At 49.8% G+C, this 24,943-nt stretch overlaps 1 protein-coding gene and 1 non-coding gene across 2 annotated transcripts in view; both read left to right on the plus strand.

The window, feature by feature from the left end:
- Nucleotides 1–8,922: 8,922 nt before the first annotated feature.
- Nucleotides 8,923–24,943, plus strand: part of LOC132565776 (stromal interaction molecule 1-like) — a gene marked incomplete at its 5' end in the record, with an annotated part of 48,217 nt that continues 32,196 nt past the window's right edge. Inside the window, one exon of the mRNA XM_060230504.1 lies at nucleotides 8,923–9,053. Coding sequence (XP_060086487.1) covers nucleotides 8,923–9,053 — 131 coding nt within the window. The remainder of the gene's footprint in view (nucleotides 9,054–24,943) is intronic.
- TRNAP-UGG (transfer RNA proline (anticodon UGG)) lies at nucleotides 13,203–13,274 on the plus strand. Its single transcript has one exon. It is a non-coding gene; the product is annotated as a tRNA-Pro (tRNA).

A 24,943-nucleotide genomic window follows, 5' to 3' on the forward strand; every position in this document is an offset into this window, starting at 1 on the left:
AGTGGCTATAAAAGACTGAGGCAGCTCTCTGAGTGTTAAAGATAATATCTGGGAAAATGAAGTGAACGGAGCCATTTGAGTCACTGAGATGACGATCCACCAGGGCCTGTTACTGCGCAAGCCCGAGGGGAAGGAAAGGCATTGTGCAAGAGCACAGAATGGTTTGTCTCCCAGCGAGGAATGAGAAGAAATGGGCACAGAATGTTTTGATGACAAGGATAGTTGCCATGAGCACTTCACTCCTTGGCAAGGCCAACTCCAGAGCAGTGATACAGACTCTGGCTTTCCTGAAGTGCCCTGAGGTCAGTCAAATGAGTCTCCAGCTTGCTTTCTTTCTTTCTTTCTTTCTTTCTTTCTTTCTTTCTTTCTTTCTTTCTTTCTTTCTTTCTTTCTTTCTTTCTTTCTTTCTTTCTTTCTTTCTTTCTTTCTTTCTTTCTTTCTTTCTTTCTTTCTTCCTTCCTTCCTTCCTTCCTTCCTTCCTTCCTTCCTTCCTTCCTTCCTTCCTTCCTTCCTTCCTTCCTTCCTTCCTTCCTTCCTTCCTTCCTTCCTTCCTTCCTTCCTTCCTTCCTTCCTTCCTTCCTTCCTCTGCCTCTCTGAACAGACTCATTTCCGAGGAGTTTTGATCTAAAAGACAGGCTTGTGCAAGTTGTGTCCCCCCCTTCCCTGTGTGCTTTGTTTGTTGGATCCTTGCTGAAGTGTGACCAATCTCACACTAGAGCTTCAATCCTGGTTTAGCCCTGTCCCCAAACCGACATTCTATGCTAGAACAAAGCAGGAGTCAAGTGGCACCTTTAAGACCAACCAAGTTTTATTTAGAGCGTAAGTATTATTCTACACTAGAATCATAGAATCAGAGAAACCAACTTTATGACTCTTATGATTCTATGATTTTAGTGTAGCAGCACTGAACTTCCATTGCCACATGGTCTCACTCACCCAGCATTAGACAGTGGTTACATATATGGTAGACGCATGCGGCATATCCTTAAGGTATTGTTTAAATGTGAGTACTTTTGGCAGCAATTTATATTCCATAACATAAAACAAGAGCGCTGTGGAACCTTAAAGTCTTTTTTTTTTAACCCAGTTACTGCAGCCTAAATTGTCGTGAACTTTCACGTCATTGGAACCGAAGTGTGTTCCTATAATGGCTTTGACAATAAATTATTAAAGAACTCAGTGTTTTCATTGTTAGAAGTTGTAACGATATCCAGATACGCGGATGAGACTGTATCAGTCCAATTAATACTTTCTGTTCTCCACTACAGAATTTGTTTTCTGAGTTGAACCGCGAAGTGTTTCTGACTGCAAGCAACCCGCTTTCTCCCATGGTTTCAACCAGGTCTTCCTTTTTGTGGCAGGAACTCCTTTGAATATAAGGCCACCCCCCCTGATGTAGCCAATCCTCCAAGAGCTTACAGGGCTCTTATTACAGGGCCTGCTGCAAGCTCTAGGAGGATTGGCTACATGAGGGGGTGTGGCCTAATATGCAAAAGAGTTCCTGCTACAAAGAAAAGCCCTGGTTTCAACAATTCCAGAGGTTGGACCTCACTCCCATTTCCCCTAAGTGTGCTGAATTCAGTCAGCTTCTCATCAGCACTAATGATGTGACCCCACAGCCCAAATCTGGCCATTTTCAAAGCAGCTTCTAGTTAAACCTCCTGAAATACATCTGTCTGTAGATATATTAAAGGAAAGCTATATATGCATGCACAGTCCCTAGGACTGGGGTCCAGAGTGGTCTTTATTACTATGTGAGGAAGTCCTGGCTGTGTCTCGGCACAAGAATGGGGCAGAAACAGAGAGACATTAAGCTGGAAGGTACCACCGAGGGTCATCTAGTCCAACCCCTTGCACAGTGCAGGGAACTCACAGCTACCTCCTCTCCCCCAGTGACTCCTTGCTGTATGCCCAGAGAGTGCTCTCTTTCCTGCCAGGGACTGCCCCTGAGAATCTGGTGGGGACATCGCCTTCCCTAGTCACCTACGCTTTCCTTCCAGCAAGCTGGAGACTCATTTGACTGACCTCAGAAGGATGGAAGGCTGAGTTGACCTTGATCCAGCTACCTGAACCCAGCTTCCGCTGGGATCGAGCTCAGGTCGGGAGCAGAGAGTTCAGACCACAGTACTGCAGCTTTACCACTCTGCGCCGCAGGGCAGATGTATACAGTTGTATACAGGGGAAGAATTGTAGCAGTAGCTGTTTTGCATATTAGGCCATACCTCCTGCTGTAGCCAATCCTCCAAGAGCTTACAAAAAAGAGCCTTGTAAGCTCTTGGAGGATTGGCTACATCAGGGGTGTGTGGCCTAATATGCAAAGGAGCTCCTGCTACAATTCCACCCCTGGTCGTATAAGGCCATCGTCCCCATCTCTTGGCCACTACGACTTTCTGAACTGTTTCCTCACAGTACAGTCCTATTTACCTGTGCAAAAAAGCACTCTTGAGCAATTCTGTTTCGCACAGTTTGCGGAAAGTCAGGAGAAAGCAGCAGTTGTGAGATACGTCTAGAGTTTATCACTGGCTGCTTTTAAAATCCCATCCCACCATATTGGGTTGAGAGCAGGCCCTTCAGCTGGCGTTAAAAGACAGGTATAGAGTTGCCAGCCTCCAGTTGGGGGCTGGTGATCTCCTGGAATTATGGATGACAGAGATCAGTTCCCGTACAGCAGGGGTGGCCAAATTGTGGCTCAGGAGCCACATGTGGCTCTTCCCTACATATTGTGTGGGCCCTTGAAGCCCCATCACCCTGTCGGCCAGCTTGGAGAAGGCATTTATCTCTAATCACATCTCCAAGCCAAGCCAGCTGGCAGCTTGGAGAATGCATTTAAGGTTAAAGTTGCTTTCTTCCGACCTCTCCCTCCCCCACCTTCTTCTCCCTCTCTCCCTCCCTTCTTTGCTTGCTTGCTTCCTTCCTATCCTCCTCCCTCCTTCCCTCACTTCCTTCCTATCCCCCTCCTTCCTTCCTTCCTTCCTAACTTCCTCCCTCCCTCCCTCCCTCCCCCCTCCCCCTTCCTTCCTTCCTTCCTTCCTTCCTTCCTTCCTTCCTTCCTTCCTTCCTTCCTTCCTTCCTTCCTTCCTTCCTTCCTTCCTTCCTTCCTTCCTCCCTCCCTCCCTCCCTCCCTCCCTCCCTTCCTTCCTATCCCCCCTTCCTCCCTCCTTTTTATCCCTCCCTCCCTTCCTTCTGACGTTGCTTCTAAGTGGCTCCTATGTTAAGCAGGTTTGGCCAGCCTGCCCTAGAGAGCGCGGCTGATTTGGAGAGTGGCCTCTCTCTGGGGGTCATGCCCTGCCGAGACCCCTCCCCTCTCCAGTTGCTTGGGGTGGGGGCCTGGTGCTCAGTGGAAGGGGTCATAGTGGGCTCTCCAGACACAGCCCATTTTCTTTTTCATCTCTCCCTTCGGCTTTACAGCAGCGGCATGCCCATTTCCGCAGGGGAAATGACTTGGAAGAGAAAGCAGACCATTGCTCAGAGGCATCTGGAGTCTTGTTATGGATTTTTTAATATTCCGTTATATGAATAAATAACGCTTTTGCCATCTGCAGAGCGCGCTGCATCCGACTGATACAGTCTCTTGCTTTGACTAAGACCCACGGCTCAGTCCCCTGCATTCAGCCACCAGCGCCCCGTCCAAACAGTCACGTCATTGAATGTTGAAAAGTCCCTGTGTGGCTCCAGCGGCTGTCTGTCCTCAAGCAGTTGCCCTTCCAGTGATGCAGAACAGTACCAGGCAGGGCTCCTCGCCCCTCTTCTTGTCTTATTTATCAACGTTTGGGGCCTGCAGGGATGAGGGATCACAATGAGGAGCCAGCGCCATGCTGGGAATTATTAGGAAGGGAATTGAAAACAAGCCAGCCAGTATCATCATCCCCCTGCATAAATCGATGGTGAGGTCTCATTTGGAATACTGTGTGCAGTTCTGGTCACCGCACCTCAAAAAGGATATCATAGCACTGGAAAAAGTGCAGAAGAGGGCAACTAGAATGATTAAAGGTTTGGAACACTTTCCCTATGAAGAAAGGTTAAAACGCTTGGGGCTCTTTAGCTTGGAGAAACGTCGACTGCGGGGTGACATGAGAGAGGTTTACAAGATGATGCATGGGATGGAGAAAGTAGAGAAAGAAGTACTTTTCTCCCTTTCTCACAATACAAGAACTCGTGGGCATTCAATAGAATTGCTGAACAGTCAGGTTAAAAGATGGAGCTTGAAATAAACATCACGCCATCACAAATACTAATAACTGAGATAACAGCGAGTAGAGATTATTTTAGACTGATTTTAGATTGTTTTAGATTATGTAAAAATTTAACAGTAAATTGTAATTTTATTGAATTGTGTAACTGTTTTATTGTTCAATGGCTTTGCCATACCTGTAAGCCGCCCTGAGCCTGCCTTGGCGGGGAGGACGGGGTATAAATAAAATTTTATTATTATTAATATTATTATTATTATTAAAACGGATAAAAGGAAGTCCTTCTTTACCCAAAGGGTGATTAACGTGTGGAATTCACTGCCACAGAAGGTGGTGGTGGCTACAAGCGTAGCCAGCTTCAAGAGGGGGTTAGATAAAAATATGGAGCAGAGGTCCATCAGTGGCTATTAGCCACAGTGTGAGTGTGTGTGTGTGTGCGTGTATGTGTGTGTGTGTGTGTGTGTGTATATGTATATGTATATGTGTGTATATATTTATATATAGCCACTGTGTGACACAAAGTGTTGGCCTGGAGGGGCCACTGGCCTGATCCAACAGGGCTTCTCTTATGTTCTGATGTGACACAGAGTGTTGGACTGGATGGGCCATTGGCCTGATCCAACAAGGCTTCTCTTATGTTCTTATGTGACACAGAGTGTTGGACTGGATGGGCCATTGGCCTGATCCAACATGGCTTTTATTATGTTCTTATGTGTTACTCTGTCTGTAGTACTGGAAGAGTGCAAGATTCCAGAAACAGCTTCAGGACTCACAAAATTTGTGGCAACTGAGGAGCTTTCGTGAGGTTCAACTCCTCTAATGTGAAAAGATGACACTGTGGTACTTCTGTGACAAGCCTATGTCAATCTGGTCTTGGTCTAGTTTTTAAGCACTCTGTATCATGGCTGCCCGTGGGGCAGAGTGGTAAAGCTGCAGTAGTGCAGTCCGAACTCTCTGCTCACGACCTGAGATCGATTCCTGGCAGAAGCTGGGTTCAGGTAGCCGGCTCAGGTTGACTCAGCCTTCCATCCTTCCGAGGTCGGTAAAATGAGTCCCCAGCTTGCTGAGGGGGGGAAGTGTGGGTGACTGGGGAAGGCAATGGCAAACCATCCTGTAAAAAGTCTGCTGAGAAAATGTCGTGATGCAAAATCACCGCAGAGACGGAAACGACTGGTGCTTGCACAGAGGGACTACATTTACATTTATCATGTCTGCCGATCCAGAAATGTCTTTGAGATTCCTGTCTGTCCGCAGAAGAGGCACTGCACAAGCTTCTCCCAGGGCAGGAAGAGGGGTGGGTTTTTTTCCCAAGTTGTTCTCTCTTCACCCCTTGCCAGAACTCTCAGCGGGTATCCTGTGTGTGGTCACAACTGCTGACCAGCGTGAAGCCAATCTGAGAATCTGTCAAAGTTATATGCACCAATCTGCCTTGTGCAGGAAATGCTCTCTACTGTAGTCGGTTTGAGCTGTTGGACTGCGACAATGCTTTGTATTCACTTCATGTTAAATGCTACTAAGGGACTAACTTCCTGGTTTCCACAGGTCCCTGTGATCCGACGCACATTGTAAATTTCATAGTGAGCACTTAATTCCTGGGTATATGGGCACCTGGTATGGATTTGGCCTGTGGTGCTGTGTGCAATTTGTGTTTGTGCCCAGTGCCATCAAGCTGCAGCCAATTTGTGGCAACGCCAGCAAGGGTCTTTCAAGGCAAGTGGTCTTTCCTTGGTGGTCTCCCTTCCAAGGCTTATGGTGACCCCAGCAAGGGGCTTTCAAGGCAAGTGAGAAGCAGAGATGGTTGGCTATGGCCTTCCTCTTCAGAGCCTTCCTTGGTGGTCTCCCTTCCAAGGCTTATGGTGACCCCAGCAAGGGGCTTTCAAGGCAAGTGAGAAGCAGAGATGGTTGGCTATGGCCTTCCTCTTCAGAGCCTTCCTTGGTGGTCTCCCTTCCAAGGCTTATGGTGACCCCAGCAAGGGGCTTTCAAGGCAAGTGAGAAGCAGAGATGGTTGGCTATGGCCTTCCTCTTCAGAGCCTTCCTTGGTGGTCTCCCTTCCAAGGCTTATGGTGACCCCAGCAAGAGTCTTCCAAGGCCAGTTAGAAGCAGAGGTGGTTAGCCACCATCTGCCTCTGTAGAGTCTTCCAAGCATCGACCCTGGTTAGCTTCCAAAATCTTACAAGGTTGGGCTACACCATGCTGCCTTCACTCTCTGGAACAATTTGCCCAACTTTAAACGCCCCAGGAGGCGCTTTATGCCCCTTTGGGAGCTCCATGTGCCTCATGGGGGCACACTTAGGTTTTTCCAGCGCCCCACAGGGCCATTCCAGATTGGGAAGGCAGCACAAAGGGGAGGGTTTGAGCCTCCTCTCTCTGGGTGCAGTGGCCCAATCTGAATGAGGCCTACGCATGCCTGGGAATTGTGCTCAGCATGTTCTAGTGTCAAGAAGACAGGTATGATCAAACTGACCTGGGAAGGGGCTGAGGAAAACCTGACACCTAGTTAGGCCATTCCTCGGTTTCCTTCAGCACAGGATACCTTCCTTCTTGCCAGTGTGAAAGAGAGGGGTTTTTGTCTTTTAATAGCTCCTTGAAGGGCTGTCCTATAGAGGATGGGGAGGAATTGTTTTCTGTGGCCCCGGAAGGTAGGACCAGAACCAATGGGTTGAAATTCAATCAAAAGCGTTTCCTGCTCAACATTAGGAAGAACTTCCTGACCGTTAGAGCGGTCCTCAGTGGAACAGGCTTCCTCCTTGGGCGGTGGTGGGCTCTCCTTCCTTGGAGGTTATTAAACAGAGGCTAGATGGCCATCTGACAGCAAATGATAATTCTGGGAAACGAGGGTGATCATGAGAAGGAGGGCAGGAAGGGTTGCACCAATGCCGATTTCCACTTTGGAGTCAGGCAGCAATTTTTCTCCAGCCTGGTGTAGCCAGGAATCCTGAAGAGGTTTGGGGTTTTTTGTGTGTGTGTGTGGGGTGGAGACATCTTTTGGACTTGGAGCAGGGGTCACTGGGTGTGTGTGTGTGTTCATGAATTTTCCTGCATTGTGCAGGGGGTTGGACTAGTTGCTCCTGGAGTTCCCTTCCGATTCAATGATTCTAGGACAAGGAGGAAGCGCACGTTGCGGAGAGAGCCTCTTTGCCCTTTTCTTGGCCCTCCAGAGGAACTAGCTGGCCCCTGTGTGAGACAGAAGGCTGGACTAGATAGAACCTCCCTGGTCTGATCCAGCAGGGCTCTCCTGCTGTTCTTCTCAAGGGAAGGCCTTGGCCTCTCTGCCCTGCTGTTGGCCCTCCAGAGGAGCTGGTTGGCCCCTGTGTGAGACAGGAGGCTGGACTAGATGGACCCTCTCTGGTCTGACCCAGCAGGGCTCTTCTGAGGTTCTTCTCAGGGGAAGGCCTCAGCCTCTCTGCCCTGTTGTGGGCTCTCCAGAGGAACTGGCTGGCCCCTGTGTGAGACAGGAGGCTGGACTAGATGGACCCTCATTGGTCTAATCCAGCAGGGCTCTTCTGATGTTCTTCTCAGGGGAAGGCCTCTCTGCCCTGTTGTGGGCTCTCCAGAGGAACGGGCTGGCCACTGTGTGAGACAGGAGGCTGGACTAGATGGACCCTCCTTGGTCTGATCCAGCAGAGCTCTTCTGATGTTCTTCTCGGTGGAAGGCCTCAGCCTCTCAGCCCTGTTGTTGACTCTCCAAAGGAACTGGTTGGCCACTGTGTGAGACAGGAGGCTGGACTAGATGGACCCTCCCTGGTCTGACCCAGCAGGGCTCTTCTGATGTTCTTCTCAGGGGAAGGCCTCAGCCTCCCTGTGTCAAGCATGCGGTTTCAATGACGAGTCAAGTTTGATACAAAACTACGTTTATTGATAGACTGATACTTTCAGTGTAACAGATTCTTGAGAGTGATGCTAAAGATATATTGATACAATACTTTTAAGGCATATTTTAAAAGGATTCCAAAAGGTGGGGGTGAGGGATATGCTCTCACACATAAACTATCATAAATTTCTACATTCTTATGGCGTTATCAGGACTCCGTTCTTGCTTTCCCCGGATGTGTCACACTCCCTAGCAGGAATGTATGGGAAGGTACTGATTACCCTTTCTCAAGTTAGTTTCGTTTCTCTCTACTTCTACTTTGCAAGCCATAAAGCAAGAAGGGGGAGGGGGAAAGAATAACAGAGTTAACAGACCTTGGTCCTCCATGATATTTCACAGGCCAGCTTTATGGGGGACCCTAAAACAATCAATTACCAATGGAATTCTACCATGCTTGACACTCTGCCCTGTTGCTGGCCCTCCAGAGGGACTGGTTGGCCACTGTGTGAGACAGGAGGCTGGACTAGATGGACCCTCCCTGGTGTGATCCAGCAGGGCTCTTCTGATGTTCTTCTCAGGGGAAGGCCTCAGCCTCTGCCTGTTGCTGGTCCTCCAGAGGAACTAGCTGGCCGCTGTGTGAGTCAGGAGGCTGGACTAGAGGGACCCTCACTGGTCTGATCCAGCAGGGCTATTCTGATGTTCTTCTCAGGGGAAGGCCTCAGCCTCTCTGTCCTGTTGATGGCCCTCCAGAAGAACTGGTTGGCCACTGGGTGAGACAGCAGCCTTGACTCAGGGGAGGAAGGGGCTGTGGCTCCATAGCCGCCCTGAGTCTGCTTTGGCGGGGAGGGTGGGATATAAATCCGAGAAGTAAATAAATAAATAAAATAAACCTTGTGCAACCTCCTCCTTCTCTTGCGCAGAGTTCTGCCGCATCGACGAGCCCATGTGCCACAACGAGGACGAGCAGCTCAGCTTCGAAGCCGTCCGCAGCATCCACAAGCAAATGGACGACGATGCCAATGGCAACGTGGACGTGGAGGAGAGCGACGAGGTGAGGGCACAGCAGCCGTGGCTCAGGGGAGGAAGGGGCTGTGGTTCCATGTCAGAACACCTGCTTGGTTTTGTAGAAGGTCCCAGGTTCAGTCCCAGGCATCTCCAGTTCAGAGGACCCTGGAGAGCTGCTGGCAGTCTGAGTAGACATTGCTGACCCTGATGGACCAAGGGTCTGACTCCCCATCCCTTCAGAGCCTTCTTAACCTTCTTAAAAGGGAGCTTCTGGAAAAATTTGGAAGCCCTTGCAGTAGATGTAGGAGCAACTTAATTGTGTCCAGTTTACCCCCAAAGGTTGAGCGCCTTCTGGCTTCTGGAGATGTGCAGAGTCAGAAACTAGGAGGTGCTACTTCTGGAAGAGATCAAGAAGTTGGATGTTGAACCTAAAGAGACATAACTAGGTGGCCTTATGTAAACCGTGACAAAGAGAGGCAGAGCCCTGAGTGGAAGGCATGATGACATTCTTCCGCCGATGGCCAAATCTGGCATCATGGTGAAGTGAATCCCAGGAGAAGGTCTCGGCCTCTCTGCCCTGTTGTTGGCCCTCCAGAGGAACTGGTTGGTCACTGGGTGAGACAGGAGGCTGGACTAGATGGACCCTCACTGGTCTGATCCAGCAGGGCTCTTCTGATGTTCTTCTCAGGAGAAGACCTTTGCCTCTCTGCCCTATTGTTGGCCCTGCAGCGAAACTGGTTAGCCACTGTGTGAGATGAGATGCTGCACTAGATGGACCCTCCCTGGTCTGATCCAGCAGGGCTCTTCCTAATGTTCTTCTCAGGGGAAGGCTTCAGCCTCTCTGCCCTGTTGCTGGCCCTCCAGAGGAACTGGTTGGCCTCCGTGTGAGACAGGAGGCTGGACTAGATGGACCCTCTCTGGTCTGACCCCGCAGGGCTCTTCTGATGTTCTTCTCAGGGGAAGGCCTCGGCCTCTCTGCCCTGTTGTTGGCCCTCCAGAGGAACTGGCTGGCCCCTGTGTGAGACAGGAGGCTGGACTAGATGGACCCTCCGTGGTCTGATCCAGCAGGGCTCTTCTGATGTTCTTCTCAGGAGAAGACCTTTGCCTCTCTGCCCTATTGTTGGCCCTGCAGAGAAACTGGTTAGCCACTGTGTGAGATGAGATGCTGCACTAGATGGACCCTCCCTGGTCTGATCCAGCAGGTCTCTTCCTAATGTTCTTCTCAGGGGAAGGCCTCAGCCTCTCTGCCCTGTTGCTGGCCCTCCAGAGGAACTGGTTGGCCTCCGTGTGAGACAGGAGGCTGGACTAGATGGACCCTCTCTGGTCTGACCCAGCAGGGCTCTTCTGATGTTCTTCTCAGGGGAAGGCCTTGGCCTCTCTGCCCTGTTGTTGGCGCTCCGGAGGAACTAGTTGGCCCCTGTGTGAGACAGGAGGCTCGACTAGATGAATCCTCATTGATCTGACCCAGAAAGGCTCTTTAGAGGTTCTTTTCAGGGGAAGGCCTCGGCCTCTCTGCCCTGTTGTTGGCCCTCCACAGGAACTGGCTGGCCCCTGTGTGAGACAGGAGGCTGGACTAGAGGGACCCTACCTGGTCTGATCCAGCAGGGCTCTTCTGAGGTTCTGATCAGGGGAAGGCTTCTGCCTCTGTGCCCTGTTCATTTTACCCTCCAGAGGAACTGGTGACAACTATGTGAGGCAGGATTCTGGACTAGATGGATCCTGGGTCTGATCATCTTATATTCTTAAAGTTGGTGTCTGTTTGTGAGGTGCCAGATGTCTTGTGGTTCATGGGTAAGAAAGCTGGAGGAAAGCATCTTTCTGCTTTTAGAAAGTGAGGCTAATTGTTTCCAGGAACAGACCGCAAATCTCCCTTTGAAGGAAAAATACTCTTTTCCATCAGCGCGTTGCCAAGATGTTCTTTAGTTTGTATGCATTACTTCATTTCTGCTTGAAATCAGATGCTCTTAATTCCAAATAATATGTTGAGCATCACAGCTCAGGTTCTTAACTTTCTTCATTGATTGTAAATACTCCTCAGATTTGCAAGCCTTAGGGTGGGCCAGTGGCAACCTCCCATCGCGTAGCCTTGTAATAGGGAGAGTTAACTTGTGGTCCATCCAGTCCAGCATCCTGTTTCACACAGTGAGCAGCTTGTTGTCCTGAAAGACCGTCAAGCAGGCCATGAAAGCTAAAGCCTGCCCCCGCACAGATATTCGGGAGCTTACTGCTTCTGAACATGGAGAACTGATGTAGTCAACGTGGCTGATACGAACATAAGAGAAGCTGTGTTGGATCAGGCCAGTGGCCCATTCAGTCCAACACTCTGTGTCACTCAGTTGCCAAAAAACCCAGGTGCCATCAGGAGGTCCATCAGGACAGTGTTCGCCCCCCCGCCCCTCCCAGCACCAAGAATACAGAGCATCACTGCCCTAGACAGAGAATTCCATCTATTTTATTGTTCAGTCGCACAGTTGAGTCCGACTCTTTGCGATCCCATGGACAAAGTCACAGCAGGCCCTCCTGTCTTTCACCATCCTCCAAAGTTTGCTCAAATTCATGTTTGTTACATCACTAACACTGTCCAGCCATCTCCTCTCTTGCTGTCCCCTTCTTTTGCCTTCTGTCTTTCCCAGCATCAGGGTCTTCTCCAGGGAGTGCTCCCTTCTCATTGGGTGGCCAAAGGATTGGAGCTTCAGCTTCAGCATCTGACCTTCCAGGGAACAGTCTGGGTTGATTTCCCTTAGGACTGATTGACTGGATCTTCTTGCAGTCCAAGGGACTCTCAAGAGTCTTCTCCAGGGAGTGCTCCCTTCTCATTGGGTGGCCAAAGGATTTGAGCTTCAGCTTCAGCATCTGACCTTCCAGGGAACAGTCTGGGCTGATTTCCCTTAGGACTGATTGATTTGATCTTCTTCCAGTCCAAGGCGCTCTCAAGAGTCTTCTCCAGGGAGGGCTCCCTTCTCATTTGGTGGCCAAAGTATATGAGCTTCAGTTTCAGCATCTGACTTTCCAGGGAACAGTCTGGGTTCATTTCCCTTAGGACTGACTGATTGGATCTTCTTGCAGTCCAAGGGACTCTCAAGAGTCTTCTCCAGCACCACAGCTCAAAAGCATCTATTCTTCTGCGTTCAGCCTTCCTTATGGTCCAGCTCTCACAGCCATACATTACTACTGGGAATACCATCGCTTTGACTATACGGACTTTTGTTGTCAGGGTGATGTCTCTACTTTTTATTATACTGCCCAGGTTCACCATAGCTCTCCTCCCAAGGAGCAAACGTCTTTTAAGTTTTGTCTATGTGCTGTGGCTAATAGCCACTGATGGACTCCTGCTCCAGATGTTGATCCAATCCCCTCTTCAAGCTGGCTATGCTTGCAGCCGCCGCCACCTCCTGTGGCAGTGAATTCCACGTGTCAATCACCCTTTGGGTGAAGAAGGACTTCATTTCATCCGTTCTAACCCAACTGCTCAGCAATTTCATTGAGTGCCCACGAGTTCTCATATTGTGAGAAAGGGAGAAAAGGACTTCTTTCTCTACCTTCTATAGCCTATCCTCTGGGAACATGTCTGATCCTCTGATAAAGCTGATTAAATGGTGACAATTTCTACATCCTATGGCAGTGAATCCTACAAGTCTTTTGAGTGAAGAAGTGTTTCCAGCTGTCTCCCCTGAATCTGTTGTGCATCAGTTTTAGTGAGCTGGAGAGCTGGACCCTGGAGAGCTGCTGCCAGTCTTAGTAGACAGTGCTGACCTGCAAGCTCTGAAGTTGTGGGAGAGGAAGAATGGTCTTTCTGTCCCCTTTATTTATTCATTAATAGCTTCCCTTTCTCACTGAGGCTCAGTGCAGATTACAGAAATTAAAAAACACAATCACACAGCACAAGGCATCCAGCGGACAGTGCAATTGGATTTGGATTACCGGAATTAGCAGGCAATGTAAACTACAACTGCTTAGGCAAGGTATAATGGAATGACAAATGTAGAAGGCAGTGCTGCCTAGATACCTAGAATACTCATTACAATGGCCCAAAATCCTGTTCCAGTATTAAGGCATCTGGAGAGGGACAGTGGCTTAGTGGCAGAGCATCTTCTTTGTAAGCAGAAGGTCCCAGATCCCCAGCATCTCCAACTAAAAAGGGTCCAGGCAAGTAGGCATGAAAAACCTCAGCTTGAGACCCTGAAGAGCCATGAATGGGGCTGTGGCTCAGTGGTAGAGCATCTGCTTTGGAAGCAGAAAGTCCCAGGCTCAATCCCCGGCATCTCCAGTTAAAAGGGTGAGGCAGTAGGTAATGGGAGAAACCTCTGCCTGAGACGCTGCAGAGCTGCTGCCAGTCTCAGTGGGCAATAGTGGCCTTGATGGACCAAGGGTCTGGTTCAGTATAAGGCAGCTTTCTGTATTGGGGAGGGACTCTGGGTCAGTGGTAGAATCATAGAATCCTAGAGTTGGAAGGGACCTCCACGGTCATCTAGTCCAACCCCCTGCACAATGCAGGAAGCGCACAAACCCCTCCCCCTACATTCACAGGATCTTCATCTGTGTCAGATGGCCATCTAGCCTCTGTTGAATAACCTCCAAGGAAGGAGAGCCCACCACCTCCCAAGGAAGCCTGTTCCACTGAGGAACTGCTCTATCAGAATCATAGAATCATAGAGCTGGAATGGACCTCCAGGGTCATCTACTCCAACCCCCAGCATAATGCAGGAAACTCACAAATACCTGCCCCTAAATTCACAGGATCTTCATCTGTGTCAGATGGCCATCTAGCCTCTGTTGAAAAACCTCCAAGGAAGGAGAGCCCACCACCTCCCGAGGAAGCCTGTTCCACTGCGGAACTGCTCTATCAGAATCAAAGAATCCTAGAGTTGGAAGGGACCTCCAGGGTCATCTAGTCAAACCCCGTGCACAATGCAGGAAACCCACAAACACCTCCCCCTAAATTCACAGGATCCTCATTGCTGTCAGATGGCCATCTAGCCTCTGTTGAAAAACCTCCAAGGAAGGAGAGCCCACCACCTCCCAAGGAGGAAGCCTGTTCCACTGAGGAACCGCTCTAACGGTCAGGAAGTTCTTCCTAATGTTGAGCCGGAAACTCTTTTGATTTAATTTCAACCCGTTGGTTCTGGTCCAACCTTCCCGGGCCACAGAAAACAATTCCACACCATAGGACAGCCCTTCAAGTCCTTGAAGATGGTAGAGCATCTGCTCTGCATGCAGAAGGTCCCAGATTCAGTCCCTGGCAGTGTCTCCAGGCAGGAGGTGATGCAGAAGGCCCCCACCTGAGACCCTGCAGATCTGCTGCCAGGCTGAGTAGACAGTACTGACCTTGATAGGCCAAATCTCTGATGCGCTATGAGGCAGCTTCATGTGTTCTTCTACACGTCTGGGAAGGGCTGTGGCTCAGCGGCAGAGCCTCTGTTTGGCTTGCAGAAGGTCCCAGGTTCACTCCCTGGGGTCTCCAGTTAAAAGGATCTGGCAGTAGGTGATGCGAGAGACCTAGATCAGCCTAGAGCAGGGTGGACCCCCATGCGGTCCGGGGGCCAAATCTGACCTCTGGAGGGCTCCTATCAGGCCCTTGAGCAACTGGCTGTCTTCTGCTTCCTTCTCTCTCTCTCTTGCTTCCTTCTGCATCACAGCTTGCTTTGCCAGGTTTGCTCAATCGCACAGAGCAAAGCTACAGAGCAAAGCCTCTGTTTTCTCCATTGGCTGATCCTCCTCCCTTGGGGAAGAAGGGGAGAGGCATAGTTTGCTTTGCCAAACTTGCTCAATCACACAGAAGCTACAGAGCAAAGCCTCTATTTTCCCCATTGGCTGAGGCTCCTCCCGTAGGGGGGAAGGGAGAGCTTGCTTTGCCAGGGTCTCTCAATCGCACAGCAGAGCTACTGAGCCAAGCCTTTCTTCCTTCTGTTGGCTGAGGCTCCTCTGCCTCCTGGTCCCCTGGGGAGGGAGGGAAGAAGCCAGATCTTCCTTTGTCCAGTTCCCTGGATCCCTTGGGAGAGATACAAAGAAAGAACCTTTAAGAGCAATGACTGCTAATGTTTTAAGCGTGTTTTATTTACGTTTTCGTTAAATCTTTAATTGTGTTTGTCTGTGTCCTTTATAAAGTCTATATCTCTTCTGCCTAATCTTAAATAGGTACACACATGGCCTGGCCCAGCCCAACAAAGTCTCATTTATGTCAGATCCGGCCCTCAAAGCAAATGAGTTTGACACTCCTGGTTTAGAGCATCCCTGACTCGTGTTTGTCCAGCTGCTGCTTCAAGGCCACCGAGAGTTGCCCATCCCCAGGTGGGGGCAGCCCCCCCCCCTTTGGAGGCCCTTCCTTTGTTTTCAGGGTCATCAGAAAGCGGAGTGGGGGGGGGAGGGAAATGTCTGCTGGACACGCCATTATTCCCTATGGAGACCCATTCCCATAGGGTATAACGGAGAATTGGTCCACAGGTATCTGCGGGGCCCCCTGTTTTTTGAGGTAGAGGCACCAAATATTCAGCATAGCATCTGATGGCTCTCCTCAAAATAACCCCCTAGTTTCAAAAAGATTGGACCCGGGGGTCCAGTTCTATGAGCCCCAAAAGAAGGTGCCTCTATCCTTCATTATTTCCAATGTGCGGTCCCTTTAAATGTGATGTCCAGAACTTCCTTTGGAATTCAATTATGCTTGTCACAACCTTGCTTCTGGCCCCACCCCCAGTGTCTCCTTGCTCCACCCCCAAAGTCCCCAAATCTTTCTTGAATGGGATTTGCCGACCCTATGCCCTCCTCTAAGTGACAGACTTTCAAATGCACAGGAGAGCCATCATGTTTCCCCCCATCCGCCTCCTCTTCTCCAGACTGAACCTTCCCAAGTCCCTCCACCTCTCCTCCTGGGGGTTCTTGGTCTCCAGGCAGGAGGTGATGGGAGAGATCTCCACCCGAGACCCTGGAGACCCGCTGCCAATCTGAGTATTATAGCACTGGAAATAAAAGGATATAATAGCATTGGAAAAAGTCCAGAAAAGGGCAACTAGAATGATTCAAGGGTTGGAACACTTCCCCTGTGAAGAAAGGTTAAAACGCTTGGGGCTCTTGAGCTTGGAGAAACGTCGACTGCGGGGTGACATGAGAGAGGTTTACAAGATAATGCATGGGATGGAGAAAGTAGAGAAAGAAGGACTTTTCTCCCTTTCTCACAATACAAGAACTCGTGGGCCTTCGATGAAATTGCTGAGCAGTCAGGTTAAAACGGATAAAAGGAAGTCCTTCTTCACCCAAAGGGTGATTAACACGTGGAATTCACTGCCACAGGAGGTGGCGGCGGCTACAAGCATAGCCAGCTTTAAAAGGGGATTCGATAAAAATATGGAGCAGAGGTCCATCAGTGGCTATTAGCCACAGTATATATATATATGTGTGTGTGTGTGTGTGTACACACACATATATTGGCCACTGTGTGACACATGATGATATTGGATTTATATCCCACCCTCCACTCCGAAGAGTCTCAGAGCGGCTCACAATCTCCTTTATCTCCCTCCCCCACAACAGACACCCTGTGAGGTGGGTGGGGATGAGAGGGCTCTCACAGCAGCTGCCCTTTCAAGGACAACCTCTGCCAGAGCTATGGCTGACCCAAGGCCATTCCAGCAGGTGCAAGTGGAGGAGTGAGGAATCAAACCCGGTTCCCCCAGATAAGAGTCCGCACACTTAATCACTTAACCAGAGTGTTGGAATGGATGGGCCGTTGGCCTGATCCAACATGACTTATCTTATGTTCTTATGTTTGGGGCAGTGATGCTCTGTATTCTTGGTGCTTGGGGTGGGCACAGCGGGAGGGCTTCTGGTGTCCTGGCCCCACTGGTGGATCTCCTGATGGCGCCTGGTTTTTTTGACCACTGTGTGACACAGAGTGTTGGACTGGAACAGCCATTGGCCTGATCCAGCATGGCTTCTCTTATGTTCTTATGTCTGGGGCAGTCATGCTGTGTCTTCTTGGTGCTTGGGGGGCACAGTGGGAGGGCTTCTGGAGTTCTGGCCCCACTGGTGGACCTCCTGATGGTGCCTGGTTTTTTTGGCCACTGTGTGGCACAGAGTGTTGGACTGGAACAGCCATTGGCCTGATCCAGCATGGCTTCTCTTATGTTCTTATGAGTAGACAAGACTGACCTTGATAGGCCAAAGGTCTGATTCAGCACAAGGCAGCTTCGTGTGTTCATCTACAGATCTTGGAGGGGCTGTGGCTCAGTGGCAAGGCCCTCTGTTTGGTATGCAGAAGGTCCCTGGTTCACTCCCTGGCGTCTCCAGTTAAAAGGATCTGGCAGTAGGTGATGCGAGAGACATAGATCAGCCTAGAGCATCCCCGGCTAGTGCTTGTCCAGCTGCCGCTTCAAGACAGCTGATGAGAGCCGCTGCCAGCCTGAGTCGACAAGACTGACCTGGGTGGGCCAGTGCAGAGAAAGGACTCCTCCTTTGCCTTCTCTTATTTCCTCTGAGCGCTTTCAGACTCAGGCAACACCTCCGGAGCTCAAATGAACAGCCCTCCCCCCCCCTGCCCCAGTATTTCCACAATCTGGATGGCTGCAAAGTCAGTTTTTACATAACCGCGTGCATTTATCAAAAACATGGGCTGCTAAGATAGAAGCGCAGGAAGTCTTTCTACCGCTTGGCAGAGCGAGGCTGCCGGTCTCTCGAGCGGTGGGAGGGAGGGAGGGCCGCTAGACTCAGCTGGGTCTTCACAGGCTGGAAACTTCCCGCCTCGAGAACCGGCATCCACGACAACCGGTCCTTCCTGTCAGGCAGTCTGGCCTGTTTGGGCCCATCACGTCCTCAAGCAAGATCTGCCTGTTGAGGCATTCCACCCCCCCCCCCTCCATACTTTTGGTACTTTCCCAACTCTGATGTGCACTGAGGATGTTTCCCATCTCCTCTCCAGTTGCCCAAAGGGCAGTTTCCCAAGAGAAGTTTCTGCAACTGCAGGCTTCAACATGTCAGCTGGCTGCCCTAAATCTCAGCTGAGGCTTCTGGGTGCAGCAGGAGAGTCCTCTGGGCTTCTCTTTCCATGCACAGGGTGATTTATAGACGCACAGAATCCTAGAATCATAGAGTCGGAAGGGACCTCCAGGGTCATCTAGTCCAACCCCCTGCACAATGCAGGAAACTCACAAACACCTCCCCCTAAATTCACAGGATCCTCATTGCTGTCAGATGGGCATCTGGCCTCTGTTGAAAAACCTCCAAAGAAGGAGAGCCCACCACCTCCTGAGGAGGAAGCCTGTTCCACTGAGGAACCGCTCTAACCGTCAGGACGTTCTTCCTAACGTTGAGCCGGAAACTCTTTGGATTTAATTTCAACACGTTGGTTCTGGTCCTACCTTCTGGGGCCACAGAAAACAGTTCTGCACCATTCTCTAGATGATAGCCCTTCCTCTCTCTGATCCTCCGCTCTTACCCAGGGTGACCCACACACACAGGGTTCCACAGCAAGTCCTCACTTGAGCAAATCATCAGTCAGTCGGTCCTGGAACATTTAGAAAGGATGGCTGTGATTACTAAGAGTTTCTCAAGAAACAAGTTCTGTCAGACTAACCTTACCTCTTTTTTTGAGAAAGTGACTACCTTGCTGGATCAGGGGAATGCTGTAGAGATCGTTTATCTTGATTTCAGTAAGGCTTCTGATAAGGTTCCATATACTATCCTTGTTGACAAGTTGGTAAAATGTGGTTTGGATCCTGTTACCGTTAGGTGGGTCTGTAACTGATTGACAGATCGCACCCAAAGAGCGCTTGTGAATGGTTCCTCATCCTCTTGGAGAGGAGTGACAAGTGGAGTGCCTCAAGGGACCTGTTTTGTTCAGCATCTTTGAACAAAAGGTTGACTCAGCCTTCCATCCTCCTGAGGTCGGTCAAATGAGTCCCCAGCTTGCTGGGGGGAAAGTGTAGATGACTGGGGAAGGCAATGGCAAACCACCCTGTAAAAAAGTCTGAGTTTGATCTCAGCAGAAGCTGGTTCAGGTAGCCGGCTCCAGGTTGACTCAGCCTTCCATCCTTCCGAGGTCGGTCAAATGAGTCCCCAGTTTGCTGGGAGGAAAGTGTAGAGGACTGGGGAAGGCTATGGCAAACCACCCCATAAAAAAGTCTGAGTTTGATCTCAGCAGAAGCTGGTTCAGGTAGCCGGCTCCAGGTTGACTCAGCCTTCCATCCTTCCGAGGTCGGTCAAATGAGTCCCCAGCTTGCTGGGGGGGAAAGTGTAGATGACTGGGGAAGGCAATGGCAAACCACCCTGTAAAAAAGTCTGAGTTTGATCTCAGCAGAAGCTGGTTCAGGTAGCCGGCTCCAGGTTGACTCAGCCTTCCATCCTTCCGAGGTCGGTCAAATGAGTCCCCAGCTTGCTGGGGGGAAAGTGTAGATGACTGGGGAAGGCAATGGCAAACCACCCCGTAAAAAAGTCTGAGTTTGATCTCAGCAGAAGCTGGTTCAGGTAGCCGGCTCCAGGTTGACTCAGCCTTCCATCCTTCCGAGGTCGGTCAAATGAGTCCCCAGCTTGCTGGGGGGAAAGTGTAGATGATTGGGGAAGGCAATGGCAAACCACCCCGTAAAAAAGTCTGAGTTTGATCTCAGCAGAAGCTGGTTCAGGTAGCCGGCTCCAGGTTGACTCAGCCTTCCATCCTTCCGAGGTCGGTCAAATGAGTCCCCAGCTTGCTGGGAGGAAAGTGTAGAGGACTGGGGACGGCGATGGCAAACCACCCCATTAAAAAATCTGCCATGAAAACGTCGTGATGCGACGTCACCCCATAGTCAAAAACGACTGGTGCTTGCACAGGGGTCTACCTTTATCTTTAGACCCGAGGAAGAGTATCTTCCCTGCCCCCCCCCCCTGCTCAAAAGGGCTTTCCTCCCCCAATAATCTCAGTGGAAAAAAATTGGAAAATTTGAGGAAGCGTTGAGAAAACCCCGTTAAATGTTTTCTTTCTTACTGTAAGTGAGTTGCAAGGTTTTTCACACTCAGAAGTGCAGAACATGAAAACGTCCTCTGCCTTTTTCAATTTTTGTGCTGGAAAAGTTGGGAAATCTGAAGAAGTGCATGAAAACCTTAAAAGGTCCGTATGAGTCAGGATGCGTCACTGGCGATCAAGTACCTTCGTGCTGCAGTATTCCCCGTTGCTACGCTTCGGTAGGAAAGTTGGACAGCGAAGAAAGCGGACAGGAAAAGAAGGAAGTGGATTCCTTTGAAATGTGGCGGTGGCGGAGGAGAGTTTCGTGGGTATCGTGGACTGCCCCAAAAGGCAAATCAGTGGGTTTGAGACCAAATCAGTCCTCAGCTCTCCCTAGAAACTCAAATGACTCACCTGAAGGCTACTGCGCTTCGGTCACATGATGAGAAGACAAGGCTCACTGGAAAAGACTGTGATGCTAGGAAAAGCTGACGGCGGCAGGGAAAGAGGAAGACCCAATGCGAGCTGGAGTGACGCCATCAAGGAAGCCACGGTGGCCCTCCGTTGGCAAGTCCTGAGCAAGGCTGTTAAAAATAGGACATTTTAGAGGGTATTAATTCGTAAGGTTGGCATAAATCAGAAGAGACTTGATGGCACTTGATATACCCACAGACTTATGACGACAACGATGATGATATTGGATTTATATCCCGCCCTCCACTCCGAATCTCAGAGGCTCAGAGTGGCTCACAATCTCCTTTATCTCCCTCCCTCCCTCATAGGAGGTGGGAGGGGCTGAGAGAGCTCTCCCAGAAGCTGCCTTTTCAAGGACAGAGTTGCAGAGCGGCCTACAATCTCTTTTATCTTCCTCCCCCACAACAGACACCATGTAAAGTGGGTGGGGCTGAGACGGCTCTCCCAGAAGCTGTCCTTTCAAGGACAGAGGCTCAGAGCAGCCTGCAATCTCCTTTCCCTTCCTCCCTCACAACAGACACCCTGTGAGGCGGGTGGGGCTGAGAGCTCTCCCAGAAGCTGCCCTTTCAAGGACAGAGTCTCAGAGTGGCCTACGATCTCCTTCACCTTCCTCCCCCACAACAGACACCCTGTGAGGCGGGTGGGGCTGAGAGAACTCTCCCAGAAGCTGCCCTTTCAAGGACAACTCCTGTTGGAGCTCTGGCTGACCCAAGGCCATCTCAGCAGGTGCAAGTGGAGGAGTGGGGAATCAAACCCCGTTCTCCCAGATAAGAGTCCACACACTTAACTACCACACCAAACTGGCACTCGGAAAAAGTTGGGAAATCTGATTATGGTGATGATTTCGGCTTATATCCTGTCCTCCCCGCCGATGCAGGCTCAAGGCAGCTCACATTCCACAAAAGACATATAAAAACCAGTATTGATATAAACCACAAATATAACCACAAATATAAATGGGGGGTGGTGGGGGGTGGGCTCCCTCTGGGAATCCTACCCCCCCAGGGAAAGTGCATGCGCAATACATAGCCTCTCCTCTCCCGGTGTAGTGAACGCCGTGTGGTCACTGTCTGGCTATGCCTGGCAGATGGTCACTGCAATGGCCTCTCCTGCATTACTGCATCCGTAGCAACACCTTCTCGCTGGTCCCCCCCGTTTTCACAGAGTTTGCTACGTCATGGTGCGACCGAATTGTCCGGCGGTATAACCGGATGGGCAGGCTGGGCCCACCAACTTCATCAGCCTAAGAGAAGGAAAACTCTAACATCAAACCCGGGCAGATAGAGCTCGTTAATGTAACACCTACCACCTGGAGGACTCACTGCCGGCGTCCCGGCTTACTGGGCCATGGCAGATGACCCCCAGGTGAAAGGGTGGAGCCAGTACCGCGCACACTGCGCTTCACCTAAAAAATTCCTCTGCGCAGGCCTGAAGGGCATATCCACACACACAACCCACAATGCATCAAGTCCTGCAGCGATAGGCAAGGGGCGAAACGGCAGGTGGAAGGTGCCACTGGAAGCCGCAGTCCCAATCCTGCATGTAGGCGGTTCAGGATATTGGTCGCCTGATGCTAACCCGGAGACGAAAGCATCTTTCGGCAGCACCCTGAACGACCAAGCAGCCTTATCTAGGGACAGCACTGCTTGCTCCACACGGAGAGGGGCTTAGAAAAGGTGGCCTAAACAAAGCTCGTCTCCCCCACCCCAGTTGGCTAGCCGCGGTCAACGGGCATCCTTACTTGCGGTCGAAAAATAACAACAAAGAAAAGGCATGCACCTGCCTCACAAAGTGTGCAAAGACTAAAGCTTGCGTGTTGGAACATCAGAACCATGCTTGACACAGTAGGCAGTGGTCGCCCTGAACTCCTTGAAGAAATCCCTTAGCACCTGTCACATCAACCATCACCAGTGGTCTGACCTAGCCTCAGATCGCAAAGCATGGAGGCACACCATCCACCAGGCTGTCTCTTCCTTTGAGAACACACGCATAGCTGGTCTTGAGGACAAAAGGAGATTGAGGAAGAATCGCACTGCTACAGGACCAACCCTAAATCAGACTTTTCCCTGCAGCCGCTGTGGCCGGACCTGCCTGTCCCACATTGGTCTTGTCAGCCACCAGCGAGCCTGCAGCAAACGTGGACTATTGCACCCTTCTTAAATCTTCGTTCGCGAAGCCAAGCCGAGAGAGATAACAATATATAAATACATAATAAATAAGAGCATGAAACAACATCAGGTGCTATTTTGATCTTAAAACAGAGTAATGGCGGATAACTGCCAATTCAACCTGTGTCAAATATAAGAGCCCTTCTGCGATTTTCTTTTCCTTTTGGAAGGAATGAAATGAAAGACAAAGGGTTTTTTAATATAATTTAAATTTTATTGAACCTTTTATAAACAATGCCAACTCAAACAAACAGGAAAAAATAAAAGAATACATAAGTAAATATGTATAAGGCGTTCGATACATCACAAAGCCACAAGGAAAATACTACAAAATGTTTCATTATACAGTTAATATATAATAATATGCGTGAATTTGGAAGGAATTTTACTAACGTAAGAGTCCTTGTTATTAACATACTCTAGAAAGACAAATCATCTTTCCATAAACCAATCAGTTTTTAGGATTATCTTGTAGTGCAATATAAGTCGCTAATTTATCATGAGTAAGAATATCCCAAACTTTATTAAACCAACACTTTGTAGGAACTTTAGATGTCTTCCATAGACTCAATGTGTAGTATGGTTTTTTTTGTTTATTTTCAATTTAAGACGATCTATTGTATTAGATAACAATACATTGTATATGTACTGTAGACGCATACAATATTTTCAGAATTTTTAAATGTCCATCATTATGGTAGCCATTAAGACGTCACAATATTTATACCAACACATTGTTGAAGTGTGTCTTTCTGACTTTCTTTGGCAGTAGAAAAGAGCAAGAGTCCGGTAGCATCTCTAAGAGTCACAAAATTTGTGGCGGGAGGAACTTCCGAGTAAATATTTATACGCTTCCCAAATTTGCCTAAATTTATGACACAGCTATGAGCTGATTTAGGGTCTCTTTTGGACGAATCAGAAGAGCAGCTTTGTGGAATAGTGTTTATAAATGTTATTGCCAGGGCTTTTTTTTGTAGCAGGAACTCCTTTGCATATTAGGCCACACACCCCTGATATAGCCAATCCTCGCAAGAGCTTACAGGGCTCTTCGTATAGGGCCTACTATAAGCTCTTGGAGGATTGGCTACATCGGGGGGGGGGGTGGCCTAATATGCAAAGGAGTTTCTACTACAAAAAAAGCCCTGGTTATAATAGTCCTAAATCAAAATGGGAAGCCGTCTTTTTGGTCTCTCTCAGGATACCTGTGGATCAATCAGTCTCTCGGTGACATTTTTCTTTTGATTAGTTTTGACTCGCTTTTTATGAAATTGTGGACAGTCCTTTTGCTCGCCTGTTGGAAAGAGGCCGGAAGGCTTGGAGATTATGTGGCTGCAGCTAAGCTTCTCAAGGTATTTTTGCCTTTTGAAAACTACAGGATGGGTTCCAAGCCTGGAAGGGATCATCAGCTGCTTCTCTCTGACCCAGTTTCTTTGGAGACACGATACGCCTCCCCCGCCTCACCACTTTGCCACAACTCTTTGTGGTTCACAGCCAGCAACCTGAAAGATGCCATCTGCGTAGCTGTACGAGTTTTCCTTTCTCACTCCCCTTCCAAAGTTGCTTCCAAAATGAGGAGAACCCCGCCCTTCTCTCTGAATCAGGGACTCAGAGCGGCTCACAATCTCCTCTGTCTTCTCCCCCCACAACAGGCACCCTGTGAGGTGGGTGGGGCTGAGAGGGCTCTCACAGCAGCTGCTCTTTCAAGGACAACCTCTGCCAGAGCTATGGCTGACCCAAGGCCATTCCAGCAGCTGCAAGTGGAGAAGAAAACCAAAGATTTATATCCCGCCCATCTGCATAGCTGTACGAGTTTTCCTTTCTCACTCCCCTTCCAAAGTTGCTTCCAAAATGAGAACCCCGCCCTTCTCTCTGAATCAGGGACTCAGAGCGACTCACAATCTCCTCTGTCTTCTCCCCCCACAACAGGCACCCTGTGAGGTGGGTGGGGCTGAGAGGGCTCTCACAGCAGCTGCCCTTTCAAGGACAACTCCTGCGAGAGCTATGGCTAACCCAAGACCATTCCAGCAGCTGCAAGTGGAAGAGTGGAGAATCAAACCCAGTTCTCCCAGATAAGAGAGCTGTGGCTGACCCAAGGCCATTCCAGCAGCTGCAAGTGGAGGAGTGGGGAATCAAACCTGGTTCTCCCAGATAAGAGAGCTATGGCTGACCCAAGGCCATTCCAGCAGCTACAAGCGGAGGAGTGAGGAATCAAACCCAGTTCTCCCAGATAAGAGTCTGTGCACTTAACCACTACACCAAACTGGAAGGAAGGAAGAAGAAGATACTGGATTTATATCCCGCCCTCCACTCTGAAGAGTCTCATAGCGGCTCACAATCTCCTTTACCTTCCTCCCCCATAACAGAAACACTGTGAGGTGGGTGGGGCTG

This window comes from Heteronotia binoei, unplaced genomic scaffold, assembly GCF_032191835.1.
Source record: "Heteronotia binoei isolate CCM8104 ecotype False Entrance Well unplaced genomic scaffold, APGP_CSIRO_Hbin_v1 ptg001654l, whole genome shotgun sequence".
Taxonomy (NCBI): Eukaryota; Metazoa; Chordata; class Lepidosauria; order Squamata; family Gekkonidae; genus Heteronotia; species Heteronotia binoei.